The 22,476-nt window shown below is 28.7% G+C and overlaps 1 protein-coding gene and 1 pseudogene across 2 annotated transcripts; one reads left to right on the forward strand and one right to left on the reverse strand.

Moving 5' to 3' along the window:
* The first annotated feature begins 8,384 nt into the window (after positions 1–8,384).
* On the forward strand, positions 8,385–11,117 carry LOC107647505 (serine/threonine protein phosphatase 2A 57 kDa regulatory subunit B' kappa isoform pseudogene; annotated as a pseudogene).
* A 664-nt stretch (positions 11,118–11,781) lies between these two features.
* Positions 11,782–21,394, reverse strand: LOC107605128 (2Fe-2S ferredoxin-like superfamily protein). Of its 2 annotated transcripts, none has more exons than XM_016306883.3 (6): positions 21,105–21,394; positions 20,804–20,917; positions 20,468–20,521; positions 13,186–13,248; positions 12,168–12,230; positions 11,782–11,993 (listed from the first exon to the last, which is right to left on the reverse strand). In XM_016306883.3, exons 1-6 carry the CDS (start codon positions 21,252–21,254, stop codon positions 11,958–11,960), a joined length of 480 nt encoding a protein of 159 aa, XP_016162369.1. In that variant the 5' UTR covers positions 21,255–21,394; the 3' UTR covers positions 11,782–11,957. The 2 variants fall into 2 exon arrangements, 1 of the variants encoding a protein (XP_016162369.1); XR_001612468.3 differs by having other exon boundaries at positions 11,830–11,993; positions 13,161–13,248.
* Between the last annotated feature and the right edge of the window lie 1,082 nt (positions 21,395–22,476).

Consider the following 22,476-nt stretch of genomic DNA (forward strand, 5'->3'; position numbering starts at 1 on the left):
TTACTTAATTCCTTTGTTAGTATTGTGTTCTTCTCCTTAGTTATCTCTTATTTCTCATTTTGTGGACCTTGTTAATTTTGAATTCTCGTTAATGCATTGAGGTTTTTATGTGTTATAGTTTTAGTTGAGTTGTTATTGTTGATAATTGTTAGTTGGTAGCTTTAATTTCTATTTAATTTTGCAATTTAGTTATGTCTTAGACTATTACACATCAAGTGTTTGATAAATTGTTTTCACTAGTTATGGAGTAGTTTCATATAGTCTTGGCTTAAGCTAAGGGAATTGAGTAATTTTGAGTAACTGGGTCTAATTGGATTGATGATTTGGGAACTCTTGTTGGTCAATTTGATATCCATTAACACTAGTCTACTACTAAGTGTGTGTTTGGATTACAGTTTGCAAAACAGAGTTTACATAAAATTGATTTTGTAAAATTGATTTTGATGATAAGTTAGTTTGGGTTAACGTGATTTATGTTTGGTAATCTTTATATCAAAATTGATTATAATAAAATAAATGTTGTTTGGATTATACTACTCAAAATCACTTTTAGATGAAAAATTACTAAAATAGACATCAATTTTATATACCTGCAAAATCAGAATACTATAAAAAATAATATAAAAAATATTTATCATATAAATAAAATAAATACAATAAAAAATAAAAATATAAAAGAGAGTACTATAAATTTTATAATGTCACACAAAAAGAAAATATTCTATAATTTTTTTTAGTATTGTCAGTGCTCTTTAATTTAGTATTATTTTAGACTATAAATTTTTATTATTTATGACTCTATTATTACTTATAATTAATTTTTTATTTATTTTGTCCTTTTTTTATAGGATCATAATTTATATTATTCAAAATTTTGATAATAAACGTAGTATATAATAATTACAATTACAAATTTTACAAATTCAGAATAAAAAATAAAAAAATTAATACAAAACAAAAATAGAGTACATCAAAGAATAGAAAAAAAATTATACAGATAAGAAATAATAAAAATTCCATAAAACCAACAACATATATCATATGAACAAAAAAATACCATAAAACGTAAATAAAATTCATATGAATAAAATCAAATAAAAATAAAAAAATTTCAATTTGTCAGTGATTGAAATAAATATGAACGATTTTGATGAAAAAAAAAATGGAATTAAAAAATTATAAAGAAGTAGGAAGAACTACAAAGAATGACTGTGAAGATAATAGTTACTAGTATCATTCTTATAGAAGAAAATGAAGGGTAGGATTGGTAAAAAAGAAATATTTTAGCTTCTCCTAAACGTGAAACGTGAAACGTGAAACGCAGAAGCTACAAATTTGAGCTTCTCCTAAACGTGGGTTCAGAGGCAGAATCAATTCTGCATTCACAAAGATAAAAATTGCCAAACATCAAAGTGAAACTTTCAAGAAGCTCAAACGAGCTTCTCTCCTCCCCAACGTGTTTGCCAAACACACCCTAAGTTAATTAGTAGCTAGGTTGAGATTTATGGATTGATGTTGATCAAGCCTATTTGACATATTTCAAGCATAGAAGTAGACTTGATGGAATTGGTCCCTCATAATTGTCAATATATGATTATTAGACAAGGATAGTGATCTCAATTCATATGCCTTAGCTAAGAGTTCTTTTGCAATTCATATTCGAAAATCCAATTTCTAATTACTCGGTTCTTACTTTAGTTAATTTTAGTTGTTTAATTAGTTCTACAATAGAATTAGATTTATATATTATCTTGTTAGATTGCCATTTACTTAGATATTTCTTTAATTGTCTTGATTTAATTTCTTGGGATTTTAGTTTCCTATGTTAAGCTTTGCTAGTTTAAATCCATGCTTATGTCTTTCAATCCTGGATTTCTAACCAACTTTTATACACACTATTGTCCATTCTCTTGAGGACGACCCAAGAGTAATACTCTCGGTTAAATTTTATTAGGTTGAATTTGTGACAACCAAATTAAACTTTGATTGAGAACTAGTTGTCGGTTTAGAACTATACTTCGACGTGATTCTTATTGACAAATTCTAGACCGACGATCGCCCTCCATCAATTTACCGACGGATTTGCCAATAAATTTGTCGGGTAAAAAATTACCGTTATATTTAGTTTTTTAATGGTAAATAGTTGGTAATAATTGGAGGAAAAAATTTGGCGCGATCATTACCGACGGATAAATCCGCCAATAATTTGAATTAGTGCAATGCTGTGTTTTAGTCATTCACAAAGTGTTACCGCCAGATTTATCCGCTGGTAAATCTGACAGTAATCTTACCCTAAATTCGAATCGCGAACCATCTCCTCCCTCATTTTTGAACTTCTCTCTCTCTCTCTCTCTCTCCCTCCCTCCCTCCCTCCCTCCCCCTCTCTCTCTCTCTAAATCACCTCTGGCAGCCTCTCCACCAGCGTCAGCCACCACCAACAGCGTTAAAAGACTACGTGAACTCCTTTGCATTGCATTGGTCACTCTATCGCATGTGCTTTTGTCGCTCCCGTCACTGTTGTCGTTGCTACTCCTTATGTTGTAGGAGTTGCCTTCTTCCTCTCTCCAAGTATGTTGTCCTCTTTCTTTTTCTATTTTTTTCAATTTATTTAAAAAAAAAATTCTACTGCAGCCGTGCTGATTGGTTACCTTTGTCGTCTGTATTGCCACCACGCTAAAAGAGTCTTCTACACTGCCACTCCAAATAACTCACTAATTAATTTTGAGTAGTTAAATCTAAATCCTAATTTATCTAATTTTAATTTGTTGTGTATTAAAAAATTTATAATTAAAATGTTTATATTAGAAATTTAACTATGTTTCAGATTTAGTTCATCTATGTTTTTTAAATTGTTTAGCTAGTAAGCACTTATGAATACTCCCAGAATTAGATCATGGGGCAATCATGGTACAGAAATATCCATCATTAGCAAAGGTAACATTTTACTTAATTTATGGTAGTGAAAAATTTCAAGTAATAAAATTTTGATTATTAGGTTGCAACTCTAACTGGTCACGGTATGAGAGTGCTTTACCTTGTAATGTCTCCTTAATCCTGATGGTCAGATACCCTACATAATGTAATACTAATCCTTGAACTTTCAGGTCCCGATTAAAGATACAGATCTTTGATTGATTATGCCTATTTTACTTTAGTTCTTTCCTCTTTTACTTTCTTTTTATTTTTTGCTTATTTTTTGTTCATTTTTTTAGTTGTTTATGCCTATAAAATTAATGTTCATATCTTATTTTCAAAAAAAAAAAAAAAAAAAATCAAAGTCACATACAATGATACCAGACATTGACACAGTGAACATTGTCTCTAAATTTTATATTCCATTTTCGGTTCTTTTGGAATCTTAATGGGTTATTTTTTATTGAATATTTTCTATAAATTTTTAGTCATAATACCGTGGTCATTTGTTAGTGTTAGTGTGTTACTACAGGAATTATCTTAATTTCTCAAGGGTGTTATTGAAAAATGGTTATGAAACTTAATTTTATCTTAATGTCGTGGTCATTTGTTTGTAGATTATGGGGTTACTGTTGTATAGTGCAGTTGGTTATTATATTTTTTTTGTACTTTAATTTTATCTTTTTTACTTATTTATCTGGTTGGTATGAATTATTCTTTTGTTCTCTTCTACTTTAGAAAAAAGATGATGTGTGTAAATTTATAAAAAAAAAAAATTAAAATTTAAGTTTACGGCAAATTTACTGTAGGTTAAATCTGCCTGTAGTTATTAATTTAATTATTAGTAAATATTATATTACCGTCAGAAAAAATTCGACGGTAAAAATTATCGAAAAAAAAAATTCACTAGTAAATAATTACCGACAAAATTTATACCATCAGATTTATTCTGACAATAAATAAGTTATCGACAAAATTTTTAGATAAATTCACCAATAAATTCGATGATATCCAGTAAATTTTTGGTAGTGCATTCTCATCTTTAATATAATCTAATTTGACCAGAATTAATGCGAATTATAATTATAAATTTTAGTGTCCAATTTGAATTTATTGGAATTTCGAAGTTCAAATTGAGTTTAATATTAAATTTCAAGAACCAGATTGCATTGTGGAGCCTGAATTTCAAACAATTCTTCTAATTAAGTTTCATGTATTTTTGTTTTTAAGAGTTTCATTTTTTTTTTCTCTTATATTAATGGTTAGTTGTATAATGTTGGTTTCCAAAATTTTCTACTCTCCAAAAATATTGGGACTAGAAGTTTGGTGATCTCCATAAACACATTTATTTTTTCGAATGATTTTATCTTTAATATTCTTAAAGATTTTTAAATATACTCTCTAGCCCTCTCCTATCTAGATTTGTCCCTTGTTGCCTCTTAATCTAGTAAATCTACAATGGTGAGTTCCTCTTTCACTTTTTTCTCACATATAGGAATTCTAACCATTGGAGAAGAGAAGGAATGAGTTCCCGCACGGGTCTCAAGGTGAGGGAGTCCCTTTAAACAGGGACTCAAGTTAACCAATAATAACTTGCCATTTGGCAAATTATTTTAAAAAAAATAATAATATAAAATTTGAAATAATTAAATAATTATATTAAATAATAAAATAATAATTAAATTAGTAATAATTATAATAAAAATTATATTAAATAATTATATTTTTATTTAATTAATAATTTATATTAATTATTAAAAATAATTAATTAGATTAAATAATTACATTTTTATTTAATTAATGATTTATATTAATTATTTATATCATAATTAATATTAAATATTATTTATATTATTATATTAAATTATAATTAATTAAATTTACTTACATTAAAAAATAAATTTAATTTTTACACCTTACAAAATAATTCTTAGTTGAGTTAGTTATTTTTATTTTTAAAATTTAAAATGCTAACGATATTATTAAAATTAGCAATTGTAAACACAAAACTATAAGTTAGTGTAATCTCGAATTATATATTGTGTATTATTATTATATATGAATTTATTTAATATTAATATCTTTTAATAGTGAATTATTTTTAAATTTATAAATTTAAATAATATTATTAAAAAAATCAATTACATTAATTTTAAGTATTTTAATTAATTAATTAAATGGGACCACAGCAGGGACTAAAGTTAGTTCCTCCTAATAGAGAAGAGATAGATGCTTTAAGTTCCTATTTACTGTTTATGACGCAAAAGCTGATGTGGAATTATTTTTTATGACAGGTGGGCCATAAATAGAAACTAGATGAGTTCCCTACTGAAGATGGTCTTAGTCAGTTTATCTCTCTCGCATTGCCTTCCAAAATCACCATCCTCATCATCTTCATTTTTATCTCACCTCCCTCACTTCATCCCTCTTTCTTTCATCATACTTACAGATATATTATTTGTTGACTCTCTAAAACAATTTCTAAAAACATTTTTAGTCAAAAAATTTAATCCTCAATAAATTTTAATCATCAGATTAATTTTTAAACTTTTATTTTATTAGACAATTCAATCTTTAAGTCAAATTTTGATAAAAAAAAATAAACAAATCAGTCTATGTCATTATATATATATATATATAAGAATTTTTAAAATTTTTAGTTTTGTTTTACATAGATGAATAATATAATGTGTGGATTGATTTATCTAACGAAATAAAAGTTTGATAACTGATTTGGCGATCAAAATTTATTACAAACTAAAGTGTCCGATTAAAAATGTTTTAAAGACTGATTTGGAATATTAAAATAATTGGTATTTTTAAAATATTATAGTATATACTGTTTTATTGTGTTTATATATAATTATATCAAACCAGATAAACGAATTTGTCTTATTTTATATTTATGTATCAAAGTCTTATGCCATAAATAAACCAACTTAGCTATAATCACTTTTTAGTGACAATTGGTATGGTATTCAAACTCGTGCACTTTTATAAGAGCGGCGAGCGCATTTTAACCATTTTAACAAAGGTGACGATATAAAACATTTTATTATTTAATATTATCAAAAAATAATATTCACTCTTCATTAAAAAACAATCCTCACTGTAATATAATAATCCTATCGTATCACTAGTAGTAGTGTTATTTGTGATGCTAGTCCCTTGTTTCCCTCATTCACTACTTTCATTTTTCTTTTTTTGTCCCGCGGATATATATTGGATTGATTTGATTCATCTGTTATTAGAAAGAAGTTGAAAAATAAAAGAAACCACATTAGAAAAAAAAAGAGTTCCTATAAAAAAGGATATCTATCTTACTATATTTGCGGTGGGCGTCGTAGAATCCCATTTTGAAAAAATTTACGAACAACTAAGGGTAAAATATTATTTTGATTTCTAACATTTTAAAAATTTTATTTTAGTCTAAAATTTTAAACATCTTAAATCAATCCAAAAAAAATTAAATAAGTTCAATATGGTTTTATCATTAAATTTGACACAAGCAGTTTATATATTGAAGAGTCAATAGCATTTAATTTTAATATGTAAGTAAAATCGATCTACCAATAATCATTAATATAAAAGTTTTTTCTTTAATTCTGAAATGTTGATGATTGATGTTAAGATTTAAAATTTTGTACAAAAAATAAAATTGAGAAGAAGAAGTGTTACAAAAAGGTTTTGGTTTTATTTTTCTAACACATGAAAGAAGATATAATTAACTAATAACGTTATTAATGTAGACGTCACTCATTTGATTAACTATTAATGTCAAATTTAACGATAGGACCATATTGAACCTATTTAAAATATTTTGGGACAGAAATAAAACTTTTAAAACTTTAGGGACCAAATTAAAATTTGACTCAAACGTTGAGGACCAAAATAGCACTTTACCCTACAACTAAATATCATACACAAATTTGATATAATGAAACGTATTTTTTTTAACAAAAATGTTATATATATACAAAAAATTAATTATCAAATCAATTATTATATATTTGGAGTAAATTTTTAAAGTCGTTTCTTGGATTCACAACTTTCACCATTTTAATCCTTCATATCCAAAATTTACTATACTGGATCAATCCCAAGATTTAGGTCTAGTACCATATTAGTTTTTGGATTTTTTTAGCACTGAGTCAACGAATGAAGTACTGAATTAGCTTTGACTTGTCGCGCTAGACACAAAATGATGTCATTTTGTTTTGGTGCTTAAACAAGACAAAAATAAGAAGATGAAGATCGAAGAATTTATACGATATATATGTACAAACCATTTTACCTCCTCTCATTCTCTAAAACGATCTTGTTTTGTCTTGTTTAAGCGCATAAATGAAACGACGTCATTTAACCATATGTCTAGCATGACAAATTAGAGTTAACTCAATATTTCATCATTTGTTGACTCAACGTTGAAAAGAATTCAGAGACTTAATACTTAGAGCTAAATCTCGAAGATCAGTATAGTAAATTTTAAATATGAAAGACTAAAATAATGAAAGTCATAAATTTAAAAACCACCATAAAAAATTAGTCATGTATTTATGTATATTTATACAAATCGATTTATAATTTTTTTAGTTAAATAATCAACTACTAAAATAATTAAAATCTAACATAATCAAACTTATCATAATAGAATAATTAAATTTATTTACAGTAGTATAATATTTTTCATGAAAAAGGAGCATCTAAACTAATAAACAACAATAAAAATATTAAAAAAAAAACTAAAATCGGAACTTGCATTGTGAATAAATTTTAATTATTAATTTTGCAAGACAAAGGAAATGGATAAGTAAATTAACAGCTTTTATTTGCTGCAGATAGAAAGAAAAACAGAAAACCCATTATACTTTTTGTTTTGCTTTTTTCTTTTTTTGTGTTATTTTAACGTTTTCAGTTTTATAGAGAGAGAGTTGATATGAATTATCATTAACAAAAAAGTACAAATAATAATAAGTTCGTTCCTTAGTTAAGCATCAGAATCATCACCAATGTCTAGATCTTATTTGTTCGCCAACAATCTTCCTTTTCCAAATTTGAAAACGGTTTGTCTTTTCCTTTTTGTCATATTATTAGTTCTGAGAAAAAAAAAAAGCGAAGTTGAATTCATATGTAGAAAAGTTATTATCATTACTTTCAATTCTTCTTCTTGAGTTATTTTGTAAAAAACATAACCATTATTTTCAATCATTTCCGTTTATTTTCTTCTAAATAAGACTTTCCGTTCCTCTTTTTGTTCATCGTTTGGTTTTCTTTTCCCTCAATGCATGCCTCAAAATCATATATTTCCTCCTACCCGTCTCAAAATGTGCACCTTAATTTCACGCATTGCTAATTTGTAATTTCTAACCTCTTTTTTTTTAGGGTTCGACCTTATTCATTAATTTTCTTTGTTCATCATGGCTCATATCTAAAAGCTTTGGATTCTACAAATTTTATGTTCTAGGTTAACAATGCTCAAGCAATTTCTTAGCAAGAAGTCTCAAAAATCGCTAAAATATGATTCGGACAAGTCGAGTCGAAGCGACTCTTCACCTTCCACCATTGATTCGTCACGCGCCCTTATTAGAACGGGCTGTTGGTCGCACATTGATGAAGATTCTTCCTTAGCACAAGCTAGCACCACAAAAGAATCTTCAGTTCCATTATTTCTTTTGATGAATATGACAGTTGGGATTACTCAACCTTCCATGCCATTCAAGGATGTTCCCAATAATGATGAAAAGTTGAATCTATTCATGAGTAAGTTGAGCCTTTGCTGTGTCACATTTGATTTTACAAACCCTAATTGCAACAAAGACATAATGATGCAAAGAGATCTAAAGAGGAGAATTTTGATTGAACTTGTTGATTTTGTGGCCTCTTGGTATGATGGTAATAACAAGTTTAATGAAACTACCATCCTTGCCATGCGTGGGATGTTTACCATAAACCTATTTAGGGTTTTTCCACCGAATTATAGTGATGATGGCGAACCTAGATTCGACTCGGCCTGGCCTCATCTTCAATTTGTTTACGAGTTATTGCTTAAATTCATCACTTCACCGGGTCTAGATGTAAAAATTGCGAAGAAATACATCGATTATTCATTTATATTGAAGTTGCTCGATTTATTCGAATCCGGGGATCCAAGAGAAAGAGATTGCTTGAAGACAATTCTACATAGGCTCTATGGGAAATTCACAATGCATAGATCATATATTCGAAAATCAGTTAACAACATATTCTACAGTTTTGTGTATGAGAATGAGAAACACCGTGGGTTTGGTGAGTTGTTAGAGTTTTATGGAAGTGTGATTAGTGGGTTCACTTTGCCATTAAAGGAGGAACACAAGATATTTTTGTGGAGAGTTTTGATCCCATTGCATAAGCCAAAATCTTTGGGAGTGTATTTTCAGCAATTATCATATTGTATAATGCTATTTATAGAGAAAGAGCAAAAGTTATCAAGCATTGTGATAAGGGGTTTGTTAAAATATTGGCCAATAACAAATAGCCAAAAGGAGGTGTTGTTCTTGGGTGAAATTGAAGAAATTTTGGAATCAATTCATATGGTAGAGTTCCAAAGGATCATGGTCCCATTGTTTTGGCGAATTGGGTGTTGCATTAATAGCTCACACTCTCAGGTAAATCTTTTATACTTTATTTATCCATAGTTGAATAAATTTAATGTTGATATATTAGCAGTATAAAATAGTTTTATACGTATATTTAATTACATAACATCATGTTAGTAAAAATAATTATTTTTTATATTGACTGTATGAATAGTTGTAAAAAAAACAAATATAATTAGATGAATGTGTAAAGACGTTCTACAGTATCAACGCATCTATCAAAATTAAACTCTTATTCCATAAATATAATAGAAACTAAATATTTGCATAACATTTTTGGAAAAAAATGCCTTTATGGTCATGTTGTATAACTTATAACATGGTGCTCTACATATGTCATTATTGTCATGCTTTGCCAATTTGATTTTCAAAAATATTTCGTATATAAAAAACTAGTTGTCGCATATTTATGCATGTTTTATAGATATTATTTGAATTTAGTTTTAACGTACTACTAGTATAAAATAATTTAATTTTATACATATATTTAATCATATAATATTATATCAAAAAAAAAAATTTATATTAATTGTGTAAATAGTCATCCAAAAGAATAAATATAATTAAATATATATATAAAACGTTTTACATTATCAATGTATCAAAATTAAACTTATATTATTTTACATATTTGAAATGAGGTAAAATGGAGTTTGATTCTTGAAATTCTCAGTTTTGGTTCACTTTTAAAAATGACCAAATTGATTCTTAAATTTACAAATCATGAATATCGTTTTTTTCCTAATTCATCTGTCGCTAAATATGACGCTAATATGAATCGTTAAAATGCTAATGTGGCACCTGCAACACTAAGGTGACATAGTTAAAACTTCAGTATGATTAAATAAGTGTCTTAGATTGGTAAATTAAACTATTTTAGTTAATTGATTTTATATTGATATAGACATTAAAATGAGCTCAATTAACTAATTTAAAATACTTATTTGATTATACTGAAATCTTAGCCAAATTATCTTACTGTTAGGATGCTACACTGACACTATAACGCTTCAACAGTAGTTGAATTAGGGACAAACAAAAATTTATAATTTGTAAATTTATGGATCAGTTTGGTTATTTTCAAAAGTTAATGACTATTTATTAACGAGAGCTGCCCATATATCCATTGTTCATATTGTTTAATATTTTCATTCTTTATCTATACTTTTTCGATTATTAAACATTGATGGATTATTTCAGGTAGCTGAAAAGAGTCTTTTGTTATGGAACAATGAGCGCATTGCGAATTTAATTGCTCAAAACTGCCAAACAATCCTACCTATCATATTTCCAGCTTTAGAGAGAAATATTAAAAGCCACTGGAACTCAGAAGTTGTGACTTTAACTCATAACATTAGAAAGACTTTCTTGGACATGGATAAGAAGTTGTTCCTTTCTTGTCATTCTCGACTCAAGGAGCAAAAGGTCATTTTGAACTTAGAAGCTGAGAAGCGAAAGGAAGCTTGGAAACGACTAGACCATGTAGCTAGTCTCAAGCATCCTCTCATTGGAAATAATAATCATAATAATTCTACTATTTCTTCATTTTCTCCTTCTAAGACCTCATGATCATGGATTTCCCTCCATTTATATGGTGTAAAAAGCATTTACAAATATGAATGGTTGTTATATTGAGATTGGCTTTTGTTTTTCTCATCTTGTGTTTTTTTTTTTATGATGTTTCCAAGCTTAAGCAAGTCAATATGTTAGAAATTCGGAATGTTAATAGATTGGATAGAGTAAGGTTTAAGTTTTATTTTAATTTTATTTGCAGGTGTAAAATATTTTTTAAGTTCGGAGTTATTTTATCCGGGAATTTAAAACTCCTTCACTCGTCAAATTCTATTCGCATTAATCATTTTCGATTCGATCCAATTCTTGTAATCTGTCTAACTCTTAAGAAAAAAGTAAATTTATTATTCTAAAGCAAACGAACATTTAGTTCTTTAAAATTTTATATATAAATATAATAGTAATTAAATATTATTTTTATATATTTAATAACATACATGTTTAGTTGCCAATAAGGTATAGCTCAAATAGTATAGTCTTCTCGTACTCACCTAAAGGTTGCGGACTGACCAACGACAAACCAAACACACATATATTACAGAATTTTAAAGTTTCTTTGCTTTGTATTTATATTTTTTGTATACAATCCTAAAAGTAAAAGTCACTAGAATACTGAAACAATGAAATCCTTTTCTGTCTTTTTGGTTAAATACTTTCATTAGGTAGAAACATGATATAAAAATTGTTGATTTTAGCAACAAATCTAATATATATATATTTGCAGATCTCATTGATTTTCAATAATTATGTTATGAAGTTTGAACAATGTTAAATAATAATATCCAGCAGTTACATATGTGGACTTCTTTCAAAGCTTGCATCATGCTGCTTTCTCTATTATTTCTTCCACTGAGGAATCCTTTGAACAACAACCTGAAACCCATCACATTATCATCATCGTCATCCGTTTTTTTTTATGACCATTTACGCAGTCAAGGTAAAAAATAGTTATTTTTATCGATATGTCATTGTGTAATTAGAAATTTATGTAAAACTATTTTGCAGTGACAGTGGATCAAAATTAAATTCATATATATATATATATACCTTCCCAGAGTTTTCCTTGTTTCCAACAATAGTTTGACAAGCTAGCCTCCAAGATTCAGGTTTCTGTAAAGAAACACCAAAAATCAAATGATTAGCACGTAATTTCAGGTTTTATAAATAGTGAAAAATAATCAAACAAAAATTAGTTTAGCTGGATTGAACTGTGTGTAAATCATTCAACAACAAGTCTCTGATTGATCATATCATCTATTGGATAGAAGTAAACTTATTAAAATAAAAATAAGGAAATATATATTTTTTAAATTCATTTGATTTGAAATGGATTGAGATGAATTATTGTGTATGTAATAACTTATATAAAATAAAAATAGGAAAGTATGAGGAGCAAATGGAATATTTGTAAAATGTGTACAATAGAAGTTTAGGGAGTATTAGAGATATAATTATTAGTGTTACCTTTTTGCACATTATCTCAGTAAGTGATTATGTACCATTAGTGTTACTTTTTGAGAAGATGTTTATTATTCCTAGTACTCGGATGGTTATTCTAGATAGTATGGGGATGTTCATTTTGTAACTCAATAACTCATTGTACACATTGTACAAATAGTCTATTGTCTTTCTAGCGAGATCAAAAAAAAATTGATTTGATTGATTTACTTATATAATAATTTGATTTTATATTTTTATTTTTTATTTATTACACAATCTTTTACCACTACCAATAACTGCTGTCACTGGAGACTAGACTATTGTTGTTGGTGGCAGCTGGCAGGACCACCACCTCTTCCATCTCCAAACTTTTTTTTTCTTTTATATTAATACTTATAGAGTAAAAAAATGATTTTTTTTTATATTTTTAACACACTAAATTATTTTAATTTTAACAAAAATTTATAAAAAAATTGATAAGATTTGAGATAAGTAATAAAGTAAATTAACAAGATTAACAAATCAATTTAATTCTTCTAAGTAAAAAAATTTTGATTTATAAAATAAATCAATTACAATTTTATTGCATTCCATACACACCTTAATTAAGGGATAGAATACATGCCTTCTTAAGATATCGAAGCTCAGTATTTGTTCTCTCATTTAAAAGATCCTTTCCTTCAAGTATCTGCAACACACCAATAAACAAATAAATAATTGCAATTAAAGAATGAATAAATGTGGAGAGAAAAGTTTAATGCTGGCCTCCCATGTACTTTTTCATCCCTTTCTCTCTGTTTTCTCTTGTAAACTAAATATCACTTCTTTTTCTATCCATTTTTCATTTTTTAGTTTCATCTTTCATTATGCTTCCATATTCTCTCCAACCAAACAATAGTCCTAAAAGTAAAAAAAGAAATCTCGTAGTAGGTCATTTATGGAGGATTTTTTTTTCAAGATATTCTTCATTTATTGAGGAACTAAAATATTTTTACTGATATTTCTAATTCCGAATGTATATAAGCTTCAAACATTGTTATGCATAGTGGAAAGAATTTCATATATTTGTTCATATTTGGGTTAGAGATGAGCTATTTGTCATAGTATATAGTCTGTTTAGCTTGGAATTATGGATTTAAAGAGATTATTTGTGAGACGAATTGCATTGATAAACTATTTAGATGTTCATCTTGATTTCACGGTCAAGATTCAAGAACTGTGTAACAGGTCTTAGACTGTGAATTTGGCTCTAATCCAAATAACTGCGAATGCGGCGGTGGATTACATGGCAAAAACTGCCGGTGTGTTGCAATATTTTTTTATGAAGAGTAGTTGTTGTCCTAGTAGAATTTGATTGAGTTTTTAGCAGAGAATATGTCTCTTTCCTCTTAATTTGTTTTTTTTTTTTTTGTGTTTCTTTTATTCTTAGTCACAAAAAAATATATTTGGGTTAGGACCGACCCAATTTAAATTTAATTTGATCAAGTAGTCACTCCTCAGATTGAGCTGTTGCTCTACAAATTGGTCTAACATTGGTGAGTCCATAATTTCCGGCTTCATTTATACAGGTCGAACCGACTAGAATATAGGATCTATTACCTCTATCTGACTCAATTTGAGAAGCAAGTTAGATGTTTTTCACAATTTTAATTTTTTTTTTATCAAAGATAGAGAGATTAGAACCCGCAATCTCTAAATGAGTATGAAGAGACTATGCTATTTAATTATTACCTAATTACTTTAATATGAATATAATTGTGTAACTTTTCACTTTGTAAAAGAAAATCAAATAACCACTTATGATTATTTAAAGTCATCTCTAAAAAATGATTCAGTGTAAATATAATACCCACAACTTAATTGGCCCTAGAATCACTCACTCATATAAAAGACACTATCATATTTTTATCTCTCAAACTCACTAACACATAAAGCAAATGAGAGAATTTCAAAACATACTCATTTCATTATGGAACACACAAAATACACAAGACATATGTGCCTTTATATAGGCAATGCTTCCTACTAAATAATAATTTATGAATCACAAATCAATTTTGTAATGACCACTATTTTATGAGTTGGCTTCAATGAATCTTCTTTCAACTTGCATTCATGTTGTTTCCATAATCTTCTAATTTCAATTCAAATTGATTTTGGATTTCTTCAATGTTGTAGAATGTTGTAGTTGTGCTATTTTCTTGAATGTTCTTAGAAAATCTTCAAGCTTCCAATATTAGCTTCTAGCAATATCTAGCCAATTGATGATTATTATATTCAACTCAAACTTTACTTCTTCAATTCTTTAACCATGCTTCATGAAAATTCTAATCCATGCAAGTTGATAGATAGCACAAGAAGTTTGTAGAATCTTGGTGATGAACCATGAACTTGTAACCACTTTGAATTCAAATTGAATTTTGCCTTTGACTTTTCTAAACTTTTGTTACTTGCATACCTCTTGATTTAATTTTCTAACATTGCCTCCCTTAAATCAAGCTTGTAGAATTAATCATTCCAAGCATCTTCTTCAACTTGTAAAATAACTCAGTCTTCAATGGCTTTGTAAATATATCTGCAACTTGTTCTTCAGTTGGACAGTACTCGATCACAACTTCTTTTTCATTCACCAACTCTCTGATTTTGTGAATCCGAATATCAATATGCTTCGATGTTCCATGAAATACTGAATTTTTGCAAAGTGCAATAGCTGACTTGTTATCACAAAATATTGTTGTTGGAGTATTTTGTTTCTCGTTCAATTCCTCAAGAATTCTTCTTAGCCAAACTGCTTGTGTTGCACAACTTGCTACTGCTATATATTCTGCTTCTGCTGTAGATAGTGCTACTACTGGTTGTTTTTTTTACGACCATAAAATTGCACCAGAACCAAGATGAAATACAAACCCTGAAGTACTTTTTCTTGTTTCTATATCTCCGGCCCAATCACTATCAGTGTAGCCAATAAGGTTTACTTCATTAGTATTTTCATAATAAATTCCATCATTTAAAGTACCTTTGATATATCGAAGAATTCTCTTTGCCGCTTGCAAATGGTTGGTACAAGGCTCCTCCATAAATCTGCTAAGCAAACCAACTCCAAACACAATATCTGGTCTAGTCGCAGTTAAGTACCTCAGACTTCCAATCAAGCTTTTGTAGTATGTGGGATTTACTGCTCCTCCTTTATCTTCTCTCAACAATTTGAACTTCTCTTCGACTGGAGTAGAAACTGGTTTTGAGTGCTCCATCTGAAATTTCTTCAAAATATCATTTGCATATTTCTTCTGAGAAATGAAAATACCATCATCTCTTTGAACCACTTCAATGCCAAGAAAATAAGACATCAAGCCCATATCCGTCATTTCAAAGTGCTTTATCATAGCCTCCCTGAATTCTGTAATTATCTTCAAATTGTTGCCAGTAAAGATCAAATCGTCAACATAAAGACACACGATCAAGATATCTCCAGGTTCAATGAACTTGATATAAAGAGTATGTTCAAATGGACATCTTTTGAAACCATTTTGAGTGAAATAAGAATCAATCTTCTTGTACCACGCTCTTAGTGCTTGTTTTAACCCGTACAAAGCTTTCTTTAACTTGTAAACTTTATCTTCTTTTCCAAGAACTTCATATCCTGCAGGTTGCTCAACATACACTTCTTTTTCTAAAGTGCCATTTAGAAATGCAGACTTAACATCCATTTGATGTATCTTCCATTTATTTTGAGCCGAGAGTGAAATAATCATACGAATAGTGTCTAATCTAGCAACAGGAGCAAATACTTCAAAGTAGTCGATACCTGATTTTTGTTTGTATCCTTTTGCAACTAATCTTGCTTTGAAACGATCAACTTCACCACTGGGTTTGTACTTAGTCTTGTAAACCCACTTTACTCCAATTGGCTTCTTATCTGCTGGTAAATCTGTCAGCTCCCATGTGTCATTTTTCTCAATGGCATGAATTTCTTCATCCATTGCTTTCTTCCAATTATTGTTTTTAGAGGCTTTTTCAAAGTTCAATGGTTCACAATCTGAAAATAGAGCAAAATTTATGATTTCTTCATCGGACGGATCGTTGTCATTGCCAACTTCATAATCTGCTAATCTAGCAGGTAGTCTCCGTTCTCTTTGCGATCTTCTAGATGATTCTGGTTGTTCAGTTGTGTCAGGTTGTCTTTCTTCTACTTCGTCACATGTATTTGGAATTATAGTCAGCTGCTTTTCTGTCTTTGTGTTCCAGTTCCACATGTCTTTCTCGTCGAACGTCACGTCTCTGCTGATGATTACTTTCTTTGTTTCTGGATTGTACAACTTGTATGCTTTTGAGTCTGTGCTATAGCCAATAAAGATACACTTCTCGCCTTTGTCATCTAACTTCTTCCTTAATTGATCTGGTACATGGGCATAAGCGATACACCCAAATACTCTGAAATGATGGATGGAAGGCCGCTTTCCACTCCAAGCTTCCTCTGGAGTTTTATCACGAACACTCTTTGTTGGACACCTGTTTAAAATATGAACTGCTGTTGCAACTGCTTCTGCCCAAAACTCTTTAGGCATTTGTTTTGACTTGAGCATGCATCTGACCATATCCATGATGGTTCTGTTCTTTCTTTCAGCAACTCCATTTTGTTGAGGAGTGTATATAGTTGTTAGTTGATGCTGAATCCCGTGTTGCTTAAAGTATTCTGAACATGCAAGATATTCTGTTCCTCTGTCTGTTCTGAGAATTTTGATTTTATAGCCACTTTGTTTTTCGACAAACGCCTTGAATGTCTTAAAGACATCACATGCTTTTGATTTCTGCTTCAGAAAGTATACCCATGTATATCTACTAAAGTCATCAATAAAAGTGATAAAGTATCTGCTACCACCATTACTTGGAATTTCTACAGAACAGAGATCTGAATGCACAATTTCAAGTAATCTTCTAGCTCTCCAAGACTTTCCTGTAGGGAATGGATCTCTGTGCTTCTTTTTCAGTTGACAAATCTCACAAATATAATTGGGAATATGAATCCGTGGTAGACCAGAAACAAGTCCTTTTCTTGACAAGTAGTTTAGGCCAGAAAAATGAAAATGCCCAAACCGCATATGCCACAACCAATTATCATCAAGTATCATAGAATTCATGCAAGAGGGATTAACATGTTGAATTTTTAATGAAAATATTCTGTTTGAAGTCATCTTTACTTTATCTATGAACCTTCCGTTGTTGTCAAACACAGTGCAATAACCATGATAAGTTATCATCTTATATCCCTTCTCAGTTAATTGCCCCATACTCAGTAAATTGTAATCAAGTTCAAGAGCATAAAAAACATCAGAAATATAACTCAGAGAACCATCCTTCAATCTAATTGGTATGTGCCCTTTTCCTTCAATAGGGATCTTTGTACTATTACCAAACTTCAATAATAGTTTAACTGAATCATCTAGAGAAGAAAATAACTCCTTTCTACCAGACATATGATTACTGCAAGCATTATCCAAGTACCATATATTTTCATCTTCAGCACATGAATTACTTGTAAAAAATAAAGTTTGAGTACCCGGATTATCATCAGTATTTTGATGCTGATTTTCTGCAACGTGTGCTTGATTGTTATTCACCATTTTGAATCTGCAATCTGCTGCTTTGTGTCCATACTTTCCACAATGAAAGCAGTTGAAATTGGTTCTTTCTTGATAAAAATTGCCTCGACTTCTTCCTCGGTTGACAGGCCTAAAATTCGTTCCACCTCTTCCTTGATTAGGTGGTGTAAAGTTATTGTAACTTCCTTGGTTGTAATTGCCACGACCTCTACCTCTGAAACTTCCTCTGCCTCTACTTTGAAAATTAAAACCACGACCTCGTCCTTCTTGTGTACGGCTTGATTCTGCAACGTTGTTGAAATTCACTCGGCTTTTCAGGGCTTTCTCGGTTGATTTTTCTGACTTCTCCAGTATTCTACTGATGTGGCTTTCCATGGTTCCTTGCAATTCTGCAATCGTCATAGTATTCATATCGTGGGACTCTAGTATCGTAGTCACCACATGGTCATACTTCATTGGCATGGTGCGAAGAATTTTCTCCACTACTTTGCTATCGGGCATATCTTCTCCATAGACTCTCATCTTATTGACAAGATCTGTAATACGAGTAAAATATTGCTCAACAGTTTCTGAGCTCGACATCTCATACCTTTTATATTCTCTTCTCAAAGACTGTAGCTTTGCTTTTTGAGCTTTATCTACGCCTTTGTATGACAGCTTCAACGTGTTCCATGCTTCCTTTGCACTTTTGGCATTTGCTATTTTGCCAAACACCGTATAATCCACTCCTTGATGAATTTGAGATATCGCCAATTGATCTCTCCTTTGTTGGGTAGCATCTGCTCCTTCTTGCAAACCCGGTTCAATGAAATTCCACAGGTTCTGGGCCTTCAAATGGGTAGACATCAAAGTCTCTCAATAACTATAATCAAGTTTCCCATCTAACTTGGGACCGGACCACACAATATTGAAAGTGTTTGCCATACCGACTCTATGAATAAACAACTATGTGAGAACTCTCTCAAACCTTACAAACTCTCAAACACCAGGCGCTGAATTAACCAGCTTTGATACCAAATGTAAATATAATACCCACAACTTAATTGGCCCTAGAATCACTCACTTATATAAAAGACACTATCATTCAGTCTTATTATACACTTTATAAATACTTTATTATTCAAGTATTTTTTTTCAATTCAACTCACATTTAATCTACTAAAATTCTTATTAACTTAAATATTAGAATTTTTGTAGATATTTTCAGTGTTTAGGTAAAAACGTCGACAACACTTATAAGGTATTTAAACCTTACCTCTAGACCCAAAACCACCCTCCAGATAACATAATTGTTACTTAATAGAAGAATACTTTTGGGGCAAAACATTATATATGTATGTGTGTGAGGGAGAGAATTTCAAAGTCTCAAATTATAGTTTTAAAAGTTTAGTAAATAACTGACATATGAACCAATGATGGAAGGTAAATTGTTTTTTACCCAAATTTTATTTGAGAAATGTGTGAGCTTCCATGGAAGTTAAATGTTGAGTAAATTATCATTTGGGCCTTGAAAAATTCATGCTTTGAGTTCTTGAGTCTTGACCCTCTCAACAATTATCTTAATCTAACAAAACATACCAAATATGAAGAGATATGCTCTAACAAGGTTTTTTAGAAATTATTAGATTTTGATGTGGTATATTTTAAATATATTTTTATATTCTAAACTGATAATTTTATGACAACTAAATTCTGTTTTATCATTTCTTTATATACAAATGACAAACAAATTTTAAAAAAAAATATATGAAAAGGGTGTTTTGCCTTAGTTTTTTAAAATGACTTTTAAATAATTATACAAATATTTTCACAAAAATTAACTCGTTTTCTATTATTTATAAAAACAAAATGAGCAAATGGTATATTCTATCAAGTTGATCATCATTGAAAGACAAAAATGGTATTTCTTTCTTTTAAAACTCATTTAGAAAAAAAATGATCTTTTTAAAACCCAATAAAATAGTACTTTATATAGTCTATAAAGCTGCATTTATTGACACGAAACATTAAGACAGAAATACAAAGACACTAAATCATATTTAATAGATAAGATATGAATAAAGATATTAACAAAAAACATAATTTATTATTTTTTATTATTTTTATTAATTTTTTATAATATATTCTTTTATTATTAATCTTTTTATTATAAAAATAAAAATAAATTAAATTTTTATAATCTATTATAATTTATTATTAAACAAAATATAAAAATATTAAATTTTATATCTCATTTTTTATGTATTCTTTTAAATATTTTATATTATTTTATTTCAAAACTAAACGCAATCTAAATGTCTTAATTACCTCTACTATGCAAGTTCCACAGCTGCCACCTCCTCCGCAATTCATCACCTTGCCCTGTTGAAACGGTGCTCAAAAGTCAAAAGTCAAAATCATATTGCATTGTAAACATTAATAATAGACATGAACTCATTTACAGTATTACTTTTATGTAAAATTAATAATTAAATTTATATAAATTTTTATCATAAAAATAATATTAATAAGGCGGTATTATTTTAGCAGGTGCATGTGGTTAATTTTAGAAAGCGTATATGTATATATGTATGCGGTCTAAAATAATCGAAATTCATAGAAGAAGAAGGGTAAATTATGAAAGGAAGGAAACGTTACACGTACATAGGTGGCATAAAGCTCAATCTTATTATCCAACATTATGTTCCTCAACAGCTTCTCTCCACTTATTTCTTTTGCTTTATCCACAGGGTACGATCCATCACTTGAAGCCTTCGGCTGATGAATAATACATTAACAATAATTCCAATCATATTATTTTTATTTCTTCTACTTTAAATTATCTTATAAATATTCACAATTCATACACTACTACATAATTGTTCAATTAACAAACTTTTCATCACCTTATTTTTATCCAAAATAAATGTATAGATATATGGCACTAATAATAAAAACAACATACCCCAATGAATTCAAGCTCTATTTCAGGCTTTGCGGGAGGAGATTCCGGCGGGTTCACGGCAGCAAAAGGGGCTGAGATGGGTTGTCGCCGGCGGGAGAAGTAGCTGTTGGAGGGGAGTGAAATGGGAGTGAATATATTCATGGAAGCCATTAATTATTGTCTCTCCCACAACCCTTTTTATTCACTTAGCTTGTTGAATCTTTTGTGATGATAATAATAATAATAATAATAGCTAGACATGTACGTGTATTTTAATTAGAACATAGTCTCTTATCCCGTTTTTTATTTGCAACTCTGGAATACTCACTCGTGAGTCGTGACTACTAGAAGAGATTAAGAAAATATATTAGATCATCCAATTTTATTTATTTATTTTTGGAATAATTTATTATTAAGATTAACCACCAAAACTGTCTCTGAATTATTTTTTTTGGTTGGCCACGGTATTCTCCAACTCGACAAGTTAATGACTAATTCGTCGCGGATCGAAGCTCCAGGTCTGTCGCTGGCCAATGAGTTATTTACTATCAACATTGACTAAAATATACTCAAATTTTACTATCAACAAAAATGTTTTCAAATAATTTAAAAACACAATAAAAATATCCAACAATAAATATATATTTTCAAAAAATACCTTAAAAATTAAATTTTGATGCAATTTTTTAAAAACATGATTATAAAAATAAGATATTATTATATTTAAAATTTGGTAAATTTTTATTAAGTATATATATTTTTTTGTTAACAACCAATAATACTTTAAAAAAATCACAAAACAATATATACTTTACAAAAAATTACTAAATTTTAAGAATAATAATATTTCTTTTTTTAATCCTGCTTACAAAAAATCGCATCAAAATTCAATCTCTAATGCATTTTTTGAGAAATACATATTTAATGTTAGTTTTTTTGCAAGATTATCTAACATTAAATATGTATTTCTCAAAAAATACATTAGAAATTGAATTTTGATATAATTTTTTTCAAGCATGATTAAAAAAATGAGATATTATTATCCTTAAAATTTGGTAATTTTTCGTTAAATATATATTTTTTGTAATTTTTTTTTGTTAACAACTAATAATACTTTTAAAAAATCACAAACAAATATATACTTAAAAAAAATCACCAAATTATAAAAATAATAATTTTTTATTTTTTTAATTATGCTTGTAAAAAATCACATCAAAATTCAATTTATAAGACATTTTTTGAAAATATATATTTACTGTTGGATATTTTTATTACGTTTTTAAATTATTTAAAAATATTTTTATCAATAATAAAATTCAGATGCATTTTTATCAACATTTAAATAATTTGAAGACGTTTTTTGGTGGTTAACTCTTATTTTTTTGTTAAATTT

Source organism: Arachis ipaensis, chromosome B6 (genome assembly GCF_059453495.1).
Source record: "Arachis ipaensis isolate K30076 ecotype BB chromosome B6, ASM5945349v1, whole genome shotgun sequence".
NCBI classification, from domain to species: Eukaryota; Viridiplantae; Streptophyta; class Magnoliopsida; order Fabales; family Fabaceae; genus Arachis; species Arachis ipaensis.